General features: G+C 36.1%; 1 protein-coding gene across 9 annotated transcripts in view; it reads right to left on the bottom strand.

The window, feature by feature from the left end:
* PHC3 (polyhomeotic homolog 3) overlaps positions 1–20,534 on the bottom strand; it is an 85,383-nt gene that overhangs the window by 29,213 nt on the left and 35,636 nt on the right. For 7 of the 9 annotated variants that reach the window (XR_010943561.1, XR_010943562.1, XR_010943563.1 and 4 more), the window contains 4 exons: positions 15,939–16,810; positions 15,595–15,642; positions 11,239–11,392; positions 5,744–5,994 (listed from right to left, as the gene is read on the bottom strand). Coding sequence is in view for 6 of the 9 variants with exons in the window: in XM_067737995.1 (XP_067594096.1) it covers positions 5,744–5,994; positions 11,239–11,392; positions 15,595–15,642; positions 15,939–16,810 (1,325 nt within the window). In the remaining 3 variants the exon portion in view is untranslated. The remainder of the gene's footprint in view (positions 1–5,743; positions 5,995–11,238; positions 11,393–15,594; positions 15,643–15,938; positions 16,811–20,534) is intronic. The other 2 variants (XM_067737994.1, XM_067737998.1) reach the window with 1 other exon arrangement.

The raw sequence follows: 20,534 nt of genomic DNA on the forward strand, positions 1-20,534 counted from the left end.
CAGACTCATCAAGAAAAAAAGGGAGAAGACTCAAATCAATATAATTGAAATGAAATGAAAAAGAAGTAACAACTGATACTGCAGAAATACAAAGGATCATGAGAGATTACTACAAGCAACTATATGCTAAGAAAATGGACAACGTGCAAGAAATGGACAAATTCTTAAAAAGCACAACCTTCCGAGACTGAACCAGGAAGAAATAGAAAATATAAACAGACCAATCACAAGCAATGAAATTGAGACTGTGATTAAAAATCTTCCAACAAACAAAAGCCTAGGACCAGATGGCTTCACAGGTGAATTCTAACAAACATTTAGGGAAGAGCTAACACCTATCCTTCTCAAACTCTTCCAATATATAGCAGAGGGAGGAACACCCCCAAACTCATTCTATGAGGCCACCATCAATCACCCTGATATCGAAACCAGGCAAGGATGTCACAAAGAAAGAAAACTACAGGCCAATATCACTGATGAACATAGATGCAAAAATCCTCAACAAAATACTAGCAAACAGAATCCAACAGCACATTAAAAGGAACATACACCATGATCAAGTGGGGTTTATCCCAGGAATGCAAGGATTCTTCAATATACACAAATCAATCAATGTGATACACCATATTAATAAACTGAAGGAGAAAAACCGTATGACCATCTCAATAGATACAGAAAAAGCTTTCTACAAAATTCAACACCTGTTTATGATAAAAGCCATCCAGAAAGTAGGCACAGAGGGAACTTACCTCAACATAATAAAGGCCATATATGACAAACCCACAGCCAACACTGCTCTCAATGGGGAAAAACTGAAACCATTTCCTCTAAGATCAGGAACAAGACAAGGTTGTCCACTCTAACCACTATTATTCAACACAGTTTTGGAAGTTTTAGCCAAAGCAATCAGAGAAGAAAAAGAAATAAAAGGAATCCAAATCAGAAAAGAAGTAAAGCTGTCACTGTTTGCAGATGACATGATACTATACACAGAGAATCGAAAAGATGCTACCAGGAAACTACCAGAGCTAATCAATGAATTTGGTAAAGTAGCAGGATACAAAATTAACGCACAGAAATCTCTTGCATTCCCAAACTCGAATGATGAAAAATGTGAAAGAGAAATTAAGGAAACACTCTCATTTACCACTGCAACAAAAAGAATAAAATACCCAGGAATAAGCCTACCTAAAGAGACAAAAGACCTGCATGCAGAAAACTATAAGACATTGATGAAAGAAATTAAAGATGATACAAACAGATGGAGAGATATACCATGTTCTTGGATGGGAAGAATCAACACTGTGAAAATGTCTATACTACCCAGAGCAATCTACAGATTCAATGCAATCCCTATCAAACTACCACTGTAATTTTTCCCAGAACTAGAACAAAAAATTTCACAATTTGTATGGAAACACAAAAGACCCCGAATAGCCAAAGCAATCTGGAGAAACAAAAACGGAGCTGGAGGAATCAGGCTCCTGGACTTTAGACTACACTACAAAGCTACAGTAATCAAGACAGTATGGTCGTGTCACAAAAACAGAAATATAGATCAATAAAACAGGATAGAAAGCCCAGAGATAAACCCACACACATATGTTCACCTTATTTTTGATAAAGGAGGCAAGAATATACAATGAAGAAAAGACAGCCTCTTCAGTAAGTGGTGCTGGGAAAATTGGACAGCTACATGTAAAAGAAAGAAATTAGAACACTCCCTAACACCATGCACAAAAATAAACTCAAAATAGATTAAAGACCTAAATGTAAGGTCAGACCCTATAAAACTCTTAGAGGAAAACATAGGCAGAACACTCTATGACATAAAGTACCAAAAGTTCCTTTTTCACCCACCTCCTTGAGAAATGGAAATAAAAACAAAAATAAACAAACGGGACCTAATGAAACTTAAAAGCTTTTGCACAGCAAAGGAAACCACATCAAGATGGAAGACAACCCTCAGAATGGGAGAAATATATATGCAAATGAAGCAACTCACAAAGGATTAATCTCCAAAATTTATAAGCAGCTCATGCAGCTCAATATCCAAAAAACAAACAACCCAATCCAAAAATGGGCAGCAGACCTAAATAGACATTTCTCCAAAGATATACAGACTGCCAACAAACACATGAAAGAATGCTCAACATCATTAATCATTAGAGAAATGCAAATCAAAACTACAATGAGGTATCACCTCACACCAGTTAGGATGGCCATCATCAAAAAGTCTACAAACAGGGCTTCCCTGGGTGGCGCAGTGGTTGAGAGTCCTCCTGCCGATGCAGGGGACACGGGTTTGTGCCCTGGTCCGGGAAGATCCCACATGCCGCAGAGCAGCTAGGCCCGTGGGCCATGGCCGCTGAGCCTGCGCGTCCGGAGCCTGTGCTCCGCAACAGGAGAGGCCACAACAGTGAGAGGCCCGCGTACCGAAAAAAAAAAAAAATCTACAAACAATAAATGCTGGACAGGGTGTGGAGAAAAGGGAATCCTCTTGCACTGTTGGTAGGAATGTAAATTGATACAGCCACTATGGAGAACAGTATGGAGGATCCTTAAGAAACTAAAAATAGAACTACCATACGACCCAGCAATCCCACTACTAGGCATATACCCTGAGAAAACCATAATTCAAAAAGAGTCATGTACCACAATGTTCATTGCAGCACTCTTTACAATAGCCAGGATATGGAAGCACCTCAGTGTCCATCGACAGATGAATGGATAAAGAAGATGTGCCACATATATACAATGGAATATTACTCAGCCATAAAAAGAAACGAAGCTGAGTTATTTGTAGAGAGGTGGATGGACCTAGAGTCTGTCATACAGAGTGAAGTAAGTCAGAAAGATAAAAATACCATATGCTAACACATATATTTGGAATCTCAAAAAAAAAAAGGTTCTGAAGAACCTAGGGGCAGGACAGGAATAAAGACACAGATGTAGAGAATGCACTTGAGGACACGGAGAGGGGGAAAGGTAAGTTGGGACGAAGTGAGAGAGTGGCATGGACTTGTATACACTACCAAATGTAAAATAGATGGCTAGTGGGAAGCAGCCACATAGCACAGGGAGATCAGCTCGGTGCCTTGCGACCACCTAGAGGGGTGGGATAGGGAGGGTGGGAGTGAGATGCAAGAGGGAGGAGATATGGGGATATATGTATATGTATAGCTGATTCACTTTGTTATAAAGCAGAAACTAACACACCACTGTAAAGCAATTATACTCCAATAAAGGTGTTAAAAAAATAAAACAAAGGAATGCCTATCCAAAACAAACAAACAAACAAAAATATGCAGGTGATTTCTTTACAAAAGCAGAACCAGGAACTCAAGTCTCCTGACTCCCTAGTTCAGCAACCTATTATAATCAAAAAAAGAAAAAATGGAAAACTCATTGCTGAAAAAACTGTAATATTCAGTGCTGCTATGAGTATACACTTCTGGTATATGAATAAATTTAAATAATCTTCCAGAAAATAATTTGGCAATATATATCAGGAGTCTTATGAATACATACGTTGAATACATATGTAATGTGATCCAATACCTATACTTCTAGGAATTTATGCTAAAGAAATTATTTAAAATGTGGATTTCAAATGTGGATAATTTACATACAAAGATATTCCTTTCAGGGCTATCTGAACAGCAAAAAAATGGAAACCTGAATGTCCAACAACATAGTTGTCCCTCAGTACTTGCAGGGGATTGGTTCCAAGACTCCAGAGGATACAAATTCTGCAGATGCTCAAGTCCCTTATGTAAAATGGAGTATTATTTGCATATAACCTATGCAACATTCTCCCATGTACTTTTTTTTTTTTTTTTTTGGCCACACCACATGGCATAAGGGATCTTAGTTCCCTGACCAGGGATTGAACCCAATGCATTGGGAGCACAGAGTCTTAACCACTGGACCGCCAGGGAAGTCCCATCCCATATACTTTATATCATCTCTAGATTACTTATAGTACTGAATACAATGTAAATGCAAAGTAAATAGTTGCCCGTGCATGGCAAATTCAAGTTTTGCTTTCTGGAACTTTGTAGACTGTTTTTTTTTTAATTCTTGATCTATGATTGGGTTGACTGACTGATGTGAAACCTGTGGATATGGGGGGCCAACTGTAATGGAAGGATTATATAAATTACAGTTGACCAGAAAGTGAAATATTATGTAACCTTTCAAAATGTTTCCTAAGTACTATTAATCAAACTAGAAAATAAATGCTCAAGATACACTAAGTGAAAGAAGCTGAACTGTATATATAATAATAACCTTGATCATATGAAAAAATATATATATTAAAATATACTCTGTGGTATTGCTGAGGATTATTTGTTCTCTACATTTTCCATTAAAAAAATAATACATATTACTTTTGTAATCTGAAAAAAGAAGTTGTAACTGTCACTAGTAATAATTGATAATCATAGCTATGGCCATTAAGTGCCAGGCACTACACAGCAATTTATGCACATTTATTCCTCACCATAACCCTAAGAGCAAAGTATCACCTCCATTTGCTGGATGAACAAATGAATTTCAAAAAGGCTGAATGACTTGACAAAGGTTACACAGTCTATATGTGGCAGGGCCAGATCCAATCACCGAGGAATAGGGAGAAAAAAACCTGTTCCTCCTCTCACTATATATCAGAGATTCTTAGATCCAAGCTTAATATACACACAGTAAACTGAAAGCAAAGGCAACTGATTAGACAGTCAACTATCACAGTGCAATCACAATGCACTACCTGTGAATCTGAAAAATCAGATAGTTCAAAGTCCTCCAAAATACATAATTTTGTTTCTTGTCTTTGATTTGGGCTTTGATTTTGGCCACTTGTCTTGGTATATTTTCTAAGGGAAAATGTTCATCTCTGGATATTAGTATGTAATGTATCTAGTATAGCTGTAATGTACAGCTAGTCTCAAATCACAATACTCTTAGTGACAGACACAGCACCTCAATTTTTTTTTTTTTTTTTTTTTTGCGGTACGCGGGCCACTGTTGTGGCCTCTCCCGTTGCGGAGCACAGGCTCCAGACGTGCAGGCTCAGCGGCCATGGCTCATGGGCCCAGCCACTCCGTGGCACGTGGGATCTTTCCAGACCGGGGCACGAACCCGTGTCCCCTGCAACGGCAGGCGGACTCTCAACCACTGTGCCACCAGGGAAGCCCGCACCTCAATTCTGAGGTGAACATTTTGAAGCATTTTTGAAATCTGACTGAAGGCTGAGATTTAAGAATAATGAAAAGATCTATTTGCTAATTTTAAAGCATCAACTGGGTAACATCAGAAGTATGAGATCACTGGGAAGTCATTATTTTCTGTACTCAAGGTAAAGTTCACAATGTATCATATTATACAAGAAACACCATTAAAAAGAAACTAATGAACTTTAGGTATCATTTCAAGCCCCTTAAAAAAAATAGAAAGTTTATTTCATTGGAGTAAACATATAATTGCCTTCTCTAAAAATTATAAAACTGGTATCCTTATATCCTGAAAGTTTTCTTCTTAGTTTATACATTTAAATAGCTAGCGTAAAATTCTAGGAGTATATCTGGAAATATATAAAGGATACATATAAAGAAATTCTAGATAAAAGATTAACAACTTTTGAGATAAAATTACAAGCTTTTTATTAGATAACAACAGATTATACATTTTAAGATAATGCTACATGAATAATTATAAAAATACAAATTTGCTTGCTACTTACAGGAAATGGCTCCAATCCCTCCTGAATTACAAAGCCTTCAATAACATGGGTCAAGATCTGTGGCTTAACAATAGCCTGTGGAGGTTTGTTTTCTACACTGGGTATGCTACTAGGCATAGATGTACTATTACTCCTTGTGGTAGCAGCTGGAAGTAAGAGTGGAGGTGGAGGAACAGACACATGTGAAGGATCTGAGGGAGATTTAATTACTGAAGCACTGACTGATGCCACAACAGGTAATTCTACTTGCTCTGTGGAACAAAAAAAAAAAAGTCATTTTTTTAATCTTTAGCATTCTGCCCAGGCAAATATGAAAGAAAATTCAAGAATGAATATTAGTAACAATAACAGCTAATATCTGGTGCTTTAAAAAAACATTCTAAGCAATAATAGTTAATATCTGGTGCTTTAAAAAAAATTCTAAGACCTTTATATTTATTATCTCATTTAATCTCCACAATAACCTTATGAGATACATACTACTATTCCCACTTACAGAGGAAGGGGGTGACTTGCTCAAAGTTGTCATTCCAACTTTGATTACAAAGAACTGTCCCATAAGACACGAAAATGTTTTAGAATGTCAATTTAAGAATCATTACTAAAAAAACTTTTAAATGTTAAGCTATACAGATATTAAGTTCCCTATGTTTCTGTTTATATATTCCAAATGATATGGGGGGAAAAAAGTACTTTGAAAACACGCTTAAGAAAAAAAGAATCATGAAATCCACAGAATAAGTAGAAATTTTAATGAATTATACAGGGCATTACCTTTATTTCAAGCTAATTCACATCCATGCACAAATGTTCTTTGTTGTTGTTATCTTTAACAACTCTTCATTGGCACCGTACATGTCAATTTGGGGGAACACTGTATACCAGGCAATTGCAAAATGTTGGGCTGGATCACTGTGATTCCTCCCCTTCAAACTCTGAGGACCACAATAAGACAGACCCACAGCCTACAATGGAGACTTTACCTCCCCATTCGGTAGCAATAAACCTTTACTAAGCTGTACCAAAGTGGAGAGGCGGAACCAGCTGATAGCTAGGAATACCAGTGAGTACAAGATGTCTGAGAAAAATAACAAAAAAAGAACATGTGGTAAAGATAATATTACTACTTATTGAGCACTTTTGTGCCAGGTACTGTATAAATGTCTTACATGTTATAACACATTTAGCCCTCAAAACTAGCCTATGGGTAGGTACTGTTATTATCTCCATTTTATAGATGTGGAAACCAAAACACAGAAAGATAAAGCAACTTGCCTAGAGGCACACAGCTAATAAGCAGTGGAGCTGGGATACTAACCCAGGCAGTCAGGTTCTGGGTTCCGGAGACAATGCTTTTTTCATTGCTACGGTAACTCCTCTCCACCATCAGTATGAAAAGGATTGATATCACTATCAAAAATGCTCAAAATATAGCTCAGTTAGGTAGAGAAGAAAGAAAAGAAATCCCTATCGAATAAAAATTTCAGCTAACAAAATAGTGTAGTGATAATCGGTGTAGCGTCAGAAATGGAAAAGCTAACAGTTCAGACATAGTAACTCTGATGTAATTAATAACACTATGTAGCTTATCACAGCAAGATTACAGCCCTAACTAAACCTAGTTCCACCAAATAATCCACCAGGATAAACTGTACTGGAAAAGCTATTTAAAGTCACACAATCCCTCATTAAGAATTACAAAAGAAAGTCAGCAGAGGACTTCCCTGGTGGCTCAGTGGTTAAGAATCTGCCTGCCAATTCAGGGGACACGGGTTCAATCCCTAGTCCGGGAAGATCCCACAAGCCGCAGAGCATGTGCGCCACAACTACTGAGCCTGTGTGCCACAACTACTGAAGCCTGCCTGCCTAGAGCCCATGCTCCGCAACAAGAGAAGCCACTGCAATGAGAAGCCCGTGCACAGCACAAAGAGTAGCCCCCGCTCGCCGCAACTAGAGAAAGCCCATGCAGCAACGAAGACCCAACGCAGCCCAAAAAAAAAAAAAAAGAAAAGAAAAAGTCAGCAGGAAATACTGGTTTGCTTATTTCCAGGAACAAATACACAATTGTACACATGCGTTACCAGACTGAAGAACTCCATAAAAATCCTACCCCACATACCCAATTTTCACATATACTCCTAGAGGAAAAGGATAAAAGATATAATCCTGAACTGGGACTAAAAAGCAATTTTTCTGTTGGAAGGAAAATATAAATCTATGGAGAAGTGAAAAATAAGATAAATTTTAATATCCCTTATATATTTATAAATATTTGGTTACTTTAGAAATATAAAGCTGCATTAAGTATATTGTGGCTTATTCAGAAAATACTGCTTAGTATATGTTCTAACTAATTTTTGGATCATACATACAAATAGATCTAAATTTTGTTGAAAACAAAGTTGTAAGTTACTGACTTCTTAAAAAAGTTATTAATAGCTATGACTTGCCAGTTTATAATCAGCTGTTAAAATCAAAAACACAAGAAACACTGACATATTATAGCAGAACAAAAACACAATTATTGGGGACTTCCCTGGTGGGGAAGCGCAGCGGTTAAGAATCCGCCTGCCAATGCAGGGGACATCGGTTCAATCCCCAATCTGGGAAGATCCCACATGCCGCTGAGCAACTAAGCCCATGTGCCACAACTACTGAGCCTGCACTCTAGAGCCCGTGAGCCACAACTACTGAGCCCGTGTGCCACAACTACTGAAGCCCACGTGCCTAGAGCCCGTGCTCCTCAACAAGAGAAGCCACCGCAATGGGAAGCCCACGCACCTCAACAAACAGCAGCCCTCACTTGCCACAACTAGAGAAAGCCCACGAGCAGCAACGAAGACCCAACGCAGGCAAAATTTAATTAATTAGTTTTTAAAAAAACAAAAAAAACACAATTACTACACTCTCTAGATTTAAGACAACTGTGAGAGAGAAACCCCAAGTTAACTGATAAGACTTTGCCACAGGTTACTCTGCCTATTCACAGTCTCATTTTCTGAGCAAGATCTATGAGCTTTTTCTACTCTTTTTTATGGATGCTTTTTTAAGAATTCTTATAGATTTATGAAGACCAAATCCTGGGTGGAAACAAGTCCCTCTATTTTTACAGGTTAGTTTATTACATAATTTGATGAGCAACCTGTGCTTGCTTTCCCCCCCCCATATACTACAGAAACTAGTTAAGTATGAAGTAAATTAAAGGAAGATTCAAAAATCTACATTGTACTTAGACAATTTAGCCAGAGGGATGGATATGCCTGCCAGGATCTCAGACTACATTCCTGAGGAAATAATGTGAAGATATTCTTGAGTTTCAATATATCAAAAATGTTTAAATTTTCTTGAGTATCATTAGTAATGCTTATTAGGTAATTAAATCACAGTCACAATGCAAGGTTAGTATCCAATTAAACACATATTTCTGCCTTTAAATCAAAATTCCAAGAAATCTGCAGCAACATAAATCCATTTTCAGTGTATACAAACTACAAAGATTTAATACTATAGTTAGATTTTCTTAAATCTATCTTTTGAGGTATTATTTTGAATAAGCAAAGGCAATAATATTGAACTTGTCTTAAATATTTTATATCATTTTATTGACTAAATGTTTTCTATTTTTCAGGAAGGGGAAAAAGTTGGAGGAAAATTGGTTTTCCCCCTCCATGCTTTCCAGAGATTCATATTGGTAGTAAGGGATAAAAGCTAGAAAGAAGAGAAGGGATAGAAATGTGGGATGCTGAAGAAAAGAGAGGACAAGGGCTGCTTTGGTAGCAAAGTCAGTGCCCCGTTACAGTCTGTTTCCATGCCTGTTACAGTGGTTCGTCTTAACTGAAAGTGATCATGAAGGCCATGAGATATTCAATAGAATAAAATACTTACGACAAAGCCTGGACCAAGATTAGTATTATCTGGATAAGTGGTCAGTAAACTTTCTATAAAGGACATATGGTCTCTGCAATGACTCATCTTTGCTGCAGTAATGCAAAAGTAGCCATAGATAATATCTGAACAAATGAACATGGCTGTGTTGCATAGAACTCTATTCATGGACAATGAAATTTGAATTTCACATAATCTTCACATGACATGAAACATTACTCTTCTTTTGATTTTGTTTTCAAACATTTAAAAATTTTAAAACCATACTTAGCTCATGGGCCATACAAAAACATGCAGCAGGAAGGATCTGAAGCGTGAGCTATCATTTGCCAACCCCTGATCTAAATAAAATACTAAAAAAAAAAAAACAAAAAAAACCCTAACACAGAATATATCTCTTTTAGGACTTAGATACCGGGCTATAGATTATAATGTTTTAGTAAAATACCTAGGATTCACAGTCACTTTGATGTTATGAGGAGGAGTACAGAGAAGATTTACTTGAATTTGAAGTAGTTCTGAAGTAGTGAATAAGAATTTGAATGCTTAAACTCAAGAATTTTTTAATCCACGTCCCTAGTAAGAATTAGTGAGGCTTAATTTAAGTACTGTCTGGGAAAGAACACTTTTAAAAGCATTTACTCAGTATGGGTCACAAGCAATTATGACAAATGTCAGATATGACTTCAAATGCTTTGTGATTTTTTTTTTGCGGTACGCGGGACTCTCGCTGTTGTGGCCTCTCCCGTTGCGGAGCACAGGCTCCGGACGCGCAGGCTCAGCGGCCACGGCTCACGGGCCCAGCCACTCCGCGGCATGTGGGATCCTCCCGGAGCGGGGCACGAACCCATATCCCCTACATTGGCAGGCAGACTCTCAACCACTGCGCCACCAGGGAAGCCCATGTTTTGTGATTTTTGGAAAGTATAATTGAAACCTTCTGATAGAACTTTGATTTATTCTAGTTTTTAAGCTAGAAATAGCTTGACACATAAATCTGAATGGTCATATGAAACACATCTGTACAAACTACTAGAAATTCAAAGGCTGAAATACGTTTTTGATTTGGGTAGTTCCTCAACAACTGTTCTAATTATTCCTCATCAAAAAAAAAAAAAATCTTGGGACTTCCCTGGTGGCGCAGTGGTTAAGAATCTGCCTGCCAATGCAGGGGACATGGGTTCGAGCCCTGGTCCAGGAAGATCCCACATGCCGCGGAGCAACTAAGCCTGTGCGCCACAACTACTGAGCCTGTGCTGTAGAGCCTGCGAGCCACAACTACTGAGCCTGCGTGCCACAACTACTGAAGCTTAAGTGCCTAGAGCCCATGCTCTGCAACAAGAGAAGCCACCACAATGAGAAGCCTGCGCACCACAAAGAAGAGTAGCCCCCACTCATTGCACTAGAGGAAGCCCGCGCACCGCAATGAAGACCCAATGCGGCCATAAATTAATTAATTAATTTTTAAGAAGTCTTGAATTCTAATCTATGTTTTGCAGCAATTAATTACACAGCAAATTAGTTTAATACCACCTCTACTGAAAAAAACCTTTTTCCGTTACTAACATTTCCCTAATAGAAAATTTTCCCAAATTCAGGCATTTTCTCACCTAACAAAGGATGCTCAGAAGTCAAATCTTCTCCTCTCCCCACAGTTATAGCTGCTGGAGACAATGTGGGTGGTGGTGGAGTTCTATCCATTCGGACACATTCTTCTGACTCCTCTGGCATTTCTTCTTCACATACATCTTCTACTTGATAAACCTGCAACGACAAACCACGCTGCCTAAAAATGTTTCTAAAATACATTTGATAAGGTGTTCTTAATTTAATTAACAAAATAAATTCCGAGTGTTTTAAAAATTAAAAGGCAAAATGACTATTTGACAGATTGAAAGGAAAACTTTAAAATCATTCAAATGAAGTTTTTCATAATCCTTGATGATTCATGATACTTGATGATATTTCACTGAAAGCAAGCTGTGGATCAGTACCTAGGCTATAAATCACTAAGGTTTCCCAAAGGTGATAGTCAAGTCAGGACATATTTTTAATTTTGTTAATTTTTTTAAATGTTTTGATTTTATACACTCAAACAACTGTTTGGGGAATTTACTATAGTTTCTGTTAACTTCCACTGTCATAAATCAAAATAGATACTAATATTTTTCACAAGCATGCTAAGTAAATCTCCAAAATGACACATATTATATAAGGAAATGCACTGTTTAAAGGACTACATCCCAGGTTTTTCTTTATTATATTTATGTGAATTAAAGATTAAATTTTGAAAAGTAATGTCTGAGCACCCACAAAAAAGGTATGTGATAACATGTTTAATCTTCTGATCTACTCAAGAATCTAATGAATTTTTATAAGCTAGTATCAGTTAAACAGAAAACATCTGTCCTTGAAATAACACACACACACCCCCATCCTAAACCATTTGACATATTACTTTTAGTTCTTTAATATTGTTCCATACTTATAGAAGAAAGTTACATCTTTAATTTAACTACCTTGTTATCCAATGGTAAAGATAATACTTAAGAAGAAAACGTGGACTCAAAAGTACTCTGAGAAGGAACTTTAAAAACGTCTAACCTATTATTGATTTTTTATTAAACTTAAGGCTGAATTTTCAAAGTCCACTTGTAGAGACTGACATAGGTATTTATTTTAATTTGTCATCATTTTTTATTTAATCATTATTTTTGAAAGATGACAGGTCACCAAAAACAAAGCCACAAAGCAATTTACCCCCTTCTTATATGTACAAAGTTTATTACTTACATTTATAAAAGTTGTGAGTTTTTAAGATAACCTACCCAAACTGATTAATATTTCTAATAAATATCAAAACAAAAAATGTTTAACATTCACAAAAAACTTTTAAATGATCTAATATTGTATATATTTTTAATCAAACTATTGAAAAAGTTTGATTTGAAATTAAATATAAAAACAATCAATATTTCTGAAACCAGCATAAACAATGTGTGATAAAAAGGACTTGAAGTTTTACCTACAAAGGCATATCTAACAATAGCAATAGAATTTAAAAACCAAAACAAACAAAAAAACCCCCTAATTTTTCAAGATAATCTATTAAGAAAAAAATAGCTTTCTTTTTTTAAAATTAAAAAATCCCTTTGTTACTGATAATTTTATATCAAATATAATATCCAGAGCTGTGATTCCCATCAGCTACTAAGTAGGCAACATTTTTAAAAGTTATTTGCTCACAACTCTGAATCTGGAAGCCTGTTTCACTAAGAGAGAGTCCTTGCCTCATGTCTGGATCCTCAGGAGTGAAAGCAGTCGTTCATTACTGTACAGCACAACAATGATAGCTGCTAGTATCTGTTCATGATAATTTTTTTTAAATGATGATAATGTCCAATACAGGGAAAGTCATCCAAAAAAATGTCCTGGGGGTTAAAGGAAAAACAAAAAACAAAAAACTTCTAGTGAGGGGCACCTGCTGTAGTAGAGATTACCTTAATTTGGCAGAGTGGTGGGGATGTTGATTCAGAGGTAATTAGGCAAGTAATGGTTGTATCAACCAGCTCAACTGTATCTATGTAGCATTCCTTTATTAGATATTACTTTTCTTCCAAAGATCATCTTTTCATAAAATGCTGAAACTCTCTCTTTAATATTAATGCTGTCACAAGTTTTTCAGACACCTACTACAGTACCTTTTAAGGAATCAAAGATCATGCATGAGCATGCATAGTATTCTGATTTTTAAAATATAATGAAAGAGTTTTAAAGGATTAAAAGAGGCAAACACAAATAACATATTCTGAAATAATCCAACAAAGAATACTGTAAAATATTTTTCGTTCTTTACAGGTAAGCCTAACTGTACATACTTTCTTCCACATCCCCCATGTAAAGGCAAAGTAAGTTAAAGAATAAAAGAAGTAGGCAAAAGCAAATCTGTCACAGACATCTAGCACCATCAGCATTAAAAAAATCTAAGTGCGACAACTAAAAGACTGAATAAAGCAAAGAAGTGAAGGTTTTGCTCACAAGATCATTTGGAAACTGTACATCACAATTTCTCTTTAGTTCGTAACTATGACTATTCTAAAACTAACACTGGCTGCCAAACTTACCTCAATAAAGTACATTAGTCCCATCTGTCTCCTTTCCCTAAATGAACTGTGGAAAACATTTATTAGTTCTAAATTATCTACACTTACCATATCTTACTTATCATACCTAAATGTCAATGAAAAATCTTTTAAAAAAACATACTGATGTTACTTTGAAAATTCACTTATCTTTGAAAATTTCACATCTCTTAGAAGTATCTCTCTACCTTTGAATATTTGAAACAACCAGGAAATTGTGAACGAATGTGTAATTCATGAAGAAATGGGATGGTTAAAAAAATTGATTTAATAAAGGTAATAACAGAAAAATACAGCAATTTAATAAATAGGCTATGGTACTCAAAGAAAGGTAAAAGATAAGAATGATAACATGGAAACATCTGTAGCAAATATGACCATACCAGTGATAGCAGAGAAAGTTATTCTTCTCATGAAAAAAAACAATTCCAAAAATGAGGTAACATAAATTTTAAAAAAACCAAAATTAATAGAGGGCAGAAAATAATAAGATCCTAGATATTTTTAACTTTAATCCAAGTGTTGTTATGTTTTTGATATTTCTATCCCAAACATGTTCCTCCAAGGTCTGCCCTAACAAAAATAATTAGAAAAATATAAGGCATATAGAGAAATTTTATTTTTTTACTTGTTAGAAACCAATTCATTGAACTAGAAAGTGAGAATATAAATTCAAATTAAATTTGATTTCTTTGAAGGTACTGTACACTTTTAAGCCTGTGTTTTTATATTACAATATCCATTGTAAACTCTTCAAAAATACATTAAAAGAAAATATAGAGACATAATAATTGAAATACAAACTTATTTCTAGATGCCCATTGTTGTCTTTGTCAAATTCTGTTCTTAATAAAAGTGAGTAGGAAGTGGAATTCAATCTCTTCATGCCTATTAAGATCAGTCAGAATGACAAGAATAAAGAATCTATAAATTTGCATCCTGAGCACCAAAATGTTTCCCATTAAGGAACAGACTTTGAAACCCCTTTCCTTTCTGAGTTTATGGTTACTAGCCTTTAAGTGATAAAATCTCTTTAGTGAGGTTTGATATAAAACCTCCTTTGGGGGGTGGTGGTGGTGGTGGGATGAACTGGGAGATTGAGATTGACATGTATACACTAATATGTATAAAATAGATAACTAATAAGAACCCGCTGTATAAAAATAAATAAAATAAAATTCAAAAAAATAAAAAAATAAAACCTCTTTTGAGAATATTGTTTTCCTCAGTTATAAATTAATTATGAATTTGATCATTCTAACATTTAGAGACCTTATTTCAATTTTTTTTATAAATTATTTTATAAATTTAAAAGTCCTTTATAGAATGTTTAAAAGAAAAACATTTTTCAGGATAATTTTCCTCTGTAGGCAGTATGTACCATTTCTAGAGGTTTATTTTGATAAATTTCACCACAATCTCAGTTACTCAAAACTTTTACTCCTCCCAGTGGATTTTTTCATCCTCAGTATTCAACTCATCCGCTGAGATTTTCTTAGCTTTTTAAATGAGAAATATTTTAAGTACATATTCTCCCTTAGTAGAAATTTAAAAATCAGTTTAATAATTCTAAAAGATGGCCTACAGTTAATGTTTTTTTTGCAAAGTTGGATTCTTTCCTAGAATAACTGGTTTTTACAAAGTTTTAATTACAAAATACAAGTTTACCAAAAAATTACATCATACAAGCATACCTCCACCTTGAAGCAAAAGCCCCATAAAGGCCTAGTACTTCAGAATGCATACAACCAAAAAGGTTAGCTAGATAAACCATACGTTTAAGAACATACAAGCCAACAGAAGGGATCTATGAAGGATAATCACCTTAAGAGAAAAAACTTTGTGCAGATGACACTGGTTCAAATGCATTCCCTTGGGGAAAAAAAATCAACTCTGTAAAGATAGCAGATGGATTTGTTTAAATAGTAATAAAATTAACGAGGGACTTCAATAACCATTACAAATTATCAAGCATGCAACCATACTACAACAAAAGGTTTTTTTTTTTTGTTTTTGCCCATACAGCATGTATGTCAGATACTGACAGATGGAAATTTCAAGCTTTTTAAATTCATTGGCATTTAGATCTAATGATATAACATAGCGTGGGAGAAAACTGTTTTTACTTTCAGGTCGGCAAGAAAGTCAAAGAGCTTCCAAGGGCTTACCACTGGTGGATCAACGGATGCTGGTGGTTGTACTTGTAGGTTTACCGCAACAGTCTGTGGAGGAGGAAGAGTCTGAAATGGCAACTGGACCAAAGCTTCTGCAGCTGGAAGCTCCTCTTCTGACACCAAAGCATTCTGCACCAAAACCTGGCCCTGGGACAGAATTTCAGGCTGCACTTGTAAAGATTGCATAGACTGCAAGGGCAGTGGTGGAATCTGAGCTGGAGGAGATGTCGACATCTGCGGAGGGGTTGCAATTGGGATTGGAGAGGACTGCAGGGTTGAATATTGCTGGTGTGATGCTGGAGACACAATCTGCTGACCTGGGGACACCAAGGTGGACTGCTGCACTGGGCCAATGTGTACAACAGGGGAAGCTGGAAGTGGAAGATGGGATGGAAGATTCAGCTGTGCTGTAGGTTGCACCTGATTAGCAGTGGACTGCTGCAAGTTTGACCCTGGCTGGAGAGCTGATGACACAAGTGGGTGTGGCTGAATAAGTGCTTGTGGATGAATAATTATAGTAGGAGACTGACTTGGTGAATGAGGTGGTGGAGGAGACACCACTACAGACTGCTGTGCTGACTGTGACTGGCTAGGAGACACTGGTAAAGGAGGGGGATGACTCTGAATTGGGGAACAATGCTGTGACTGGGCACTACTGGGAGCTGGAGGCAGGCCGTGGTTTTGGAGTGGTAAACAGTGCTGGGATGGTGGTGGGTCTTGAGTTGGACTTTGAAGTGTGATTGGCTGAATTTGCTGTTGCTGCTGCTGTAGCATCAGCTGATGGTGGGAAACTTTGGGAGGTGGTGAATGAAGAGGAATCTGTTGATGTTTTATTAGAGGATGAGGCTGAATTGGAGGATATGAAGCTGTGAGAGAAAAAAATGACAATTAGTATTTATTTCAAAAGTAATCACATAAATTTTAAAATAAATCTAAATGAGGAACGTTTTCGCATCAGAAGGTCATAATCATCAGAAATCTATTACAAGTCTTCCCAACAAGAATGGCTCAAAAATGTAATGACAAACAACTTTTCCTTGGAAAACTACATAATTTCATAAAACAAACAGTACTGTGATAAGTTCCAAAAGAAAACTGCCTAAAACAACTGATTCATAAATCTGAATCTACACGATTTATTCTTATGAAATTTTATATGTCACCAGAATATTTCCATTAACTTTTAACAAAGTTTATCCACTTGAATTCCTTCTCTGGGAAGAAGAGGAGTGTAACTGAACAAGTGTAATATAAATAAAGATAACTTCAAAATCATAAAATAAAGGTCTCATCCTTTCTAATCCATGTCTAAACATTCTTCCAACTAACAGTCAATGTAATTACCTATAAAGCTTCCCAAATAAGTTCCCCAATTTGAACCGAGATGAATAGTTGGTACTATTTGACCCAGGAAAATATTTTGTATAAAAAGTTAATTTACTTAAGCAAAACACATGTGTGAATCCTACAGCATGGTTAAATAATCACAGTAACTAAGAAATGAAGTTTCAGGGGCCATTCCAAATCCAGGAGAGCAATAGTTTTGCTTGCAGAAAAAATGACGCAATCAGCCATGCTGTCTAGACAAATGATCCTGTTTTACTTCTCTCTCCCACATACACTAAAAGAAACCTACAGTAATCTATAAGTGATAATACCAGTTTTCTCCACAAGGGAGCCACTCATGACAGGAAATATATATGTAAGAATTAGCAAAATCAAGTAGAAAGTAGTTTCCACATCATTATGCCTCTTCTGCATACTGACTGGTGCACATGTTCACACAGAGGGAGATGCTGGTGAAATCCTCTCTATCTAAATAAGAATGGAAACTGGGTTCACCAGAAGATAAACTGAAGATTACTTAATATTAATATCATGTAACATTATCACATTTAAAATATACCTAAAGACAGGCAAAACTTTTTTCTTAATCTCAGACTGTAATGCCTTGTATCTATTTTTACATTCAACCATTATTTGTGACAAAGACCTTATAAAAAATTCTAACAACTTTTTTTCAACCTTTCTGTATTTGGTTCATTATTATTTGAAATTCTGGAGATTCTTTAAGGAAATTAACATCTGATTAACATCTCAAGAAAGAAGCATTTAGAAGGTTCAACAAATACCCACGAATTGTTAAAAACAAAATGGAAATTAGATCTCAAATTTCATCTAACGAAGTAATTTTCATATAACTAGACTAGCATTTCAAACTAAGACTGAAAATTTTATGTCAGCACTTTATAAATGTGTTGATAAAGACTCTCTATTATAGAGTATTCAAAAAAATCTTGGACTTTTATAGAGTACCCTTCCACCAAGGGGCTTAAGATGCTTTCACATCTCTCTCCTTTGTACTCACAAAATACCTGTTGAGTAGGTACCCTTTTACAGATAAGGAAATAGAGGTTTAGCAAAGGCGCACTTTAATTCAATTTTTAAGTTATAATTAAAATTTACCATACTCTTGAAGTACAATGGAGATTATATTCATGGGAATAAAAAGTCTTTCTTTGCTCTAGCAAGTAAGCAATCTTTGCCTTCTAGAGCTGGTAATTCAATACAGTAATAGTTATCCTTTCGCCTAAATAAAATTTTTCTTTGATCAGAAATCAAAATGAGTCTATATATTTTATATTAGTCCATTAAGTCCAACTGACAAGCACATATACTACAGAATAACTGAGGATATCTTAAACAATACTTCCATATAAGAAAAGTCCTAGTGTTCTGGAGAATCATGACGTGTGTTAATTTCTCTGATTTTAATAAACACTTTAGTATTGTCAGGGTGGCCTTATAACTGGAGAATTAATGATTGGCATCATCTCTCACATATGCAGCAGAACCTTTTATTATTGCAAATAATTAAATATATTATTGTAAATTATTAAATATATTACTTCATTCAGTAGTTACTACAACCCCATGAGGTACACAGGGTACTATACTAATCCAGTATATATCAAGTGAAGAAACTTTCAGTAGTGAAGTGACTTGCCTAAAATCACCTGGCTATTAAGAGGCAGCGCTGCGTATAAAAGAATCCACAGTCTTAGCTGAGTCTAGGTTCCTATTATGGTCTGAATGTATGTGTCCCCCAAAATTCATGTTGAAGCCCTAACCCTTAATGTGACTGTGTTTGGTAAGGGGGCCTCTAAGGAAGTAATTATGGTTAAATGAGGTCAAAAGGGTGAGGCCCTGACCCAACAGGATGAGACAGAAGAGAACTCGATATCCTCTCTTCTTGCACTCAGATGAAAGACTGTATGAGGACACACTAGAAGGCAGCCATCTGCAAGCCTGAAAGAGAGCGCTCACCAAAAACCAAATACTGCCAGTTCTTGATCTTGAGCTTCCCAGCCTCCAGAACTGTGAAAAGATAAATTTCTGTTGTTTCAGCCAGTGGTCCCCAACCATTTTGGCACCAGGGACCACTTTCATGGAAGACAATTTTTCCAGGGATGGGGAGGGGGGCAGATATGGTGGTTCAGGCCGTAATGTGAGCAATGAGGAATGGGGAGCGGGAGATGAAGCTTCACTACTCACTCACCTGCCGCTCACCTCCTGCTGTGTGGCCTGATTTCTAACAGGTCGAGGACTGCTACTGGTCCGTGGACTGGGGGTTGGGGACCCCTGGTTTAAGCTATCTAGGCCATGGTATTTTTTTATGATAGCCTAAGCAGACTAATTAGTCTTTTCACTACCTACTGGATTAATGTCTGCAAAAAAAGATGCATATTTTTTCTAACTTATTTCATAAAAGCTCTAAAGACTGAGCTCTAATATAGTTCATGATAATTTCCAGACATTTGGTTAAAGGTTGCCTTTATTTTATATATTAAAAATAGGATTAATAAATATCAAGTGGGAATTCCACCCTCAAGAAGAAATGATGAAGAAAACTAAATGATGTTAGCACCCTAGAAATACATGTAAGGAAATAATAACCATGTCTGTTATATGTCTATTATAATAATTACTAGACTATACTATGTTAGAATACAAGCAGATTTTTTAATACTTGAAAGCGACCTGCAGGAGCAAGCATTTTTCTAATTGAAGAAAAGGACAAATTACCAATTCAAGAATCTCAAAAAAAAAAAAAAAGTCTTAGCTTCAGACTAACTCCATACCAACAAGAGCAGAAAAACTAAAAGGGTAGAAAAATTATAACTGCTGCCTTGCCAGAAGATACAAATTGCTTTGAATAACTGCATTTTTAAGTTAAAATTGAATTTTTAAGTTTGGAAGCTGCAAAGGTTTATGTGGCTTAGGGTGTTCCATTTGGTTTTATTTCTAAAAAGTAACACCACAGAAAACTGGAGTTTGGTTAATACACATAAGCTCTAAATCTGGAATTGCAATGGTCCTGAAGTCTCAGGATGGTGTAAGGCCCTCTTACTCTTAGATGGTTTTAGCTTATTGGTCTCCTCCATACTTACATAAAATACTGGCCATCAGAGGAAGGCAACTAGAAAGATATTATCACACTATCAATGAAAAGGGGAAGAATAAGTGTTAACTTAGAACCAGATATTGTGAGTTCAGGGGGAATGAAAATCCAAAAGCAGATCTCTTTGC

The sequence above is a fragment of the Pseudorca crassidens genome, chromosome 5, assembly GCF_039906515.1.
Source record: "Pseudorca crassidens isolate mPseCra1 chromosome 5, mPseCra1.hap1, whole genome shotgun sequence".
Lineage (NCBI taxonomy): Eukaryota > Metazoa > Chordata > Mammalia > Artiodactyla > Delphinidae > Pseudorca > Pseudorca crassidens.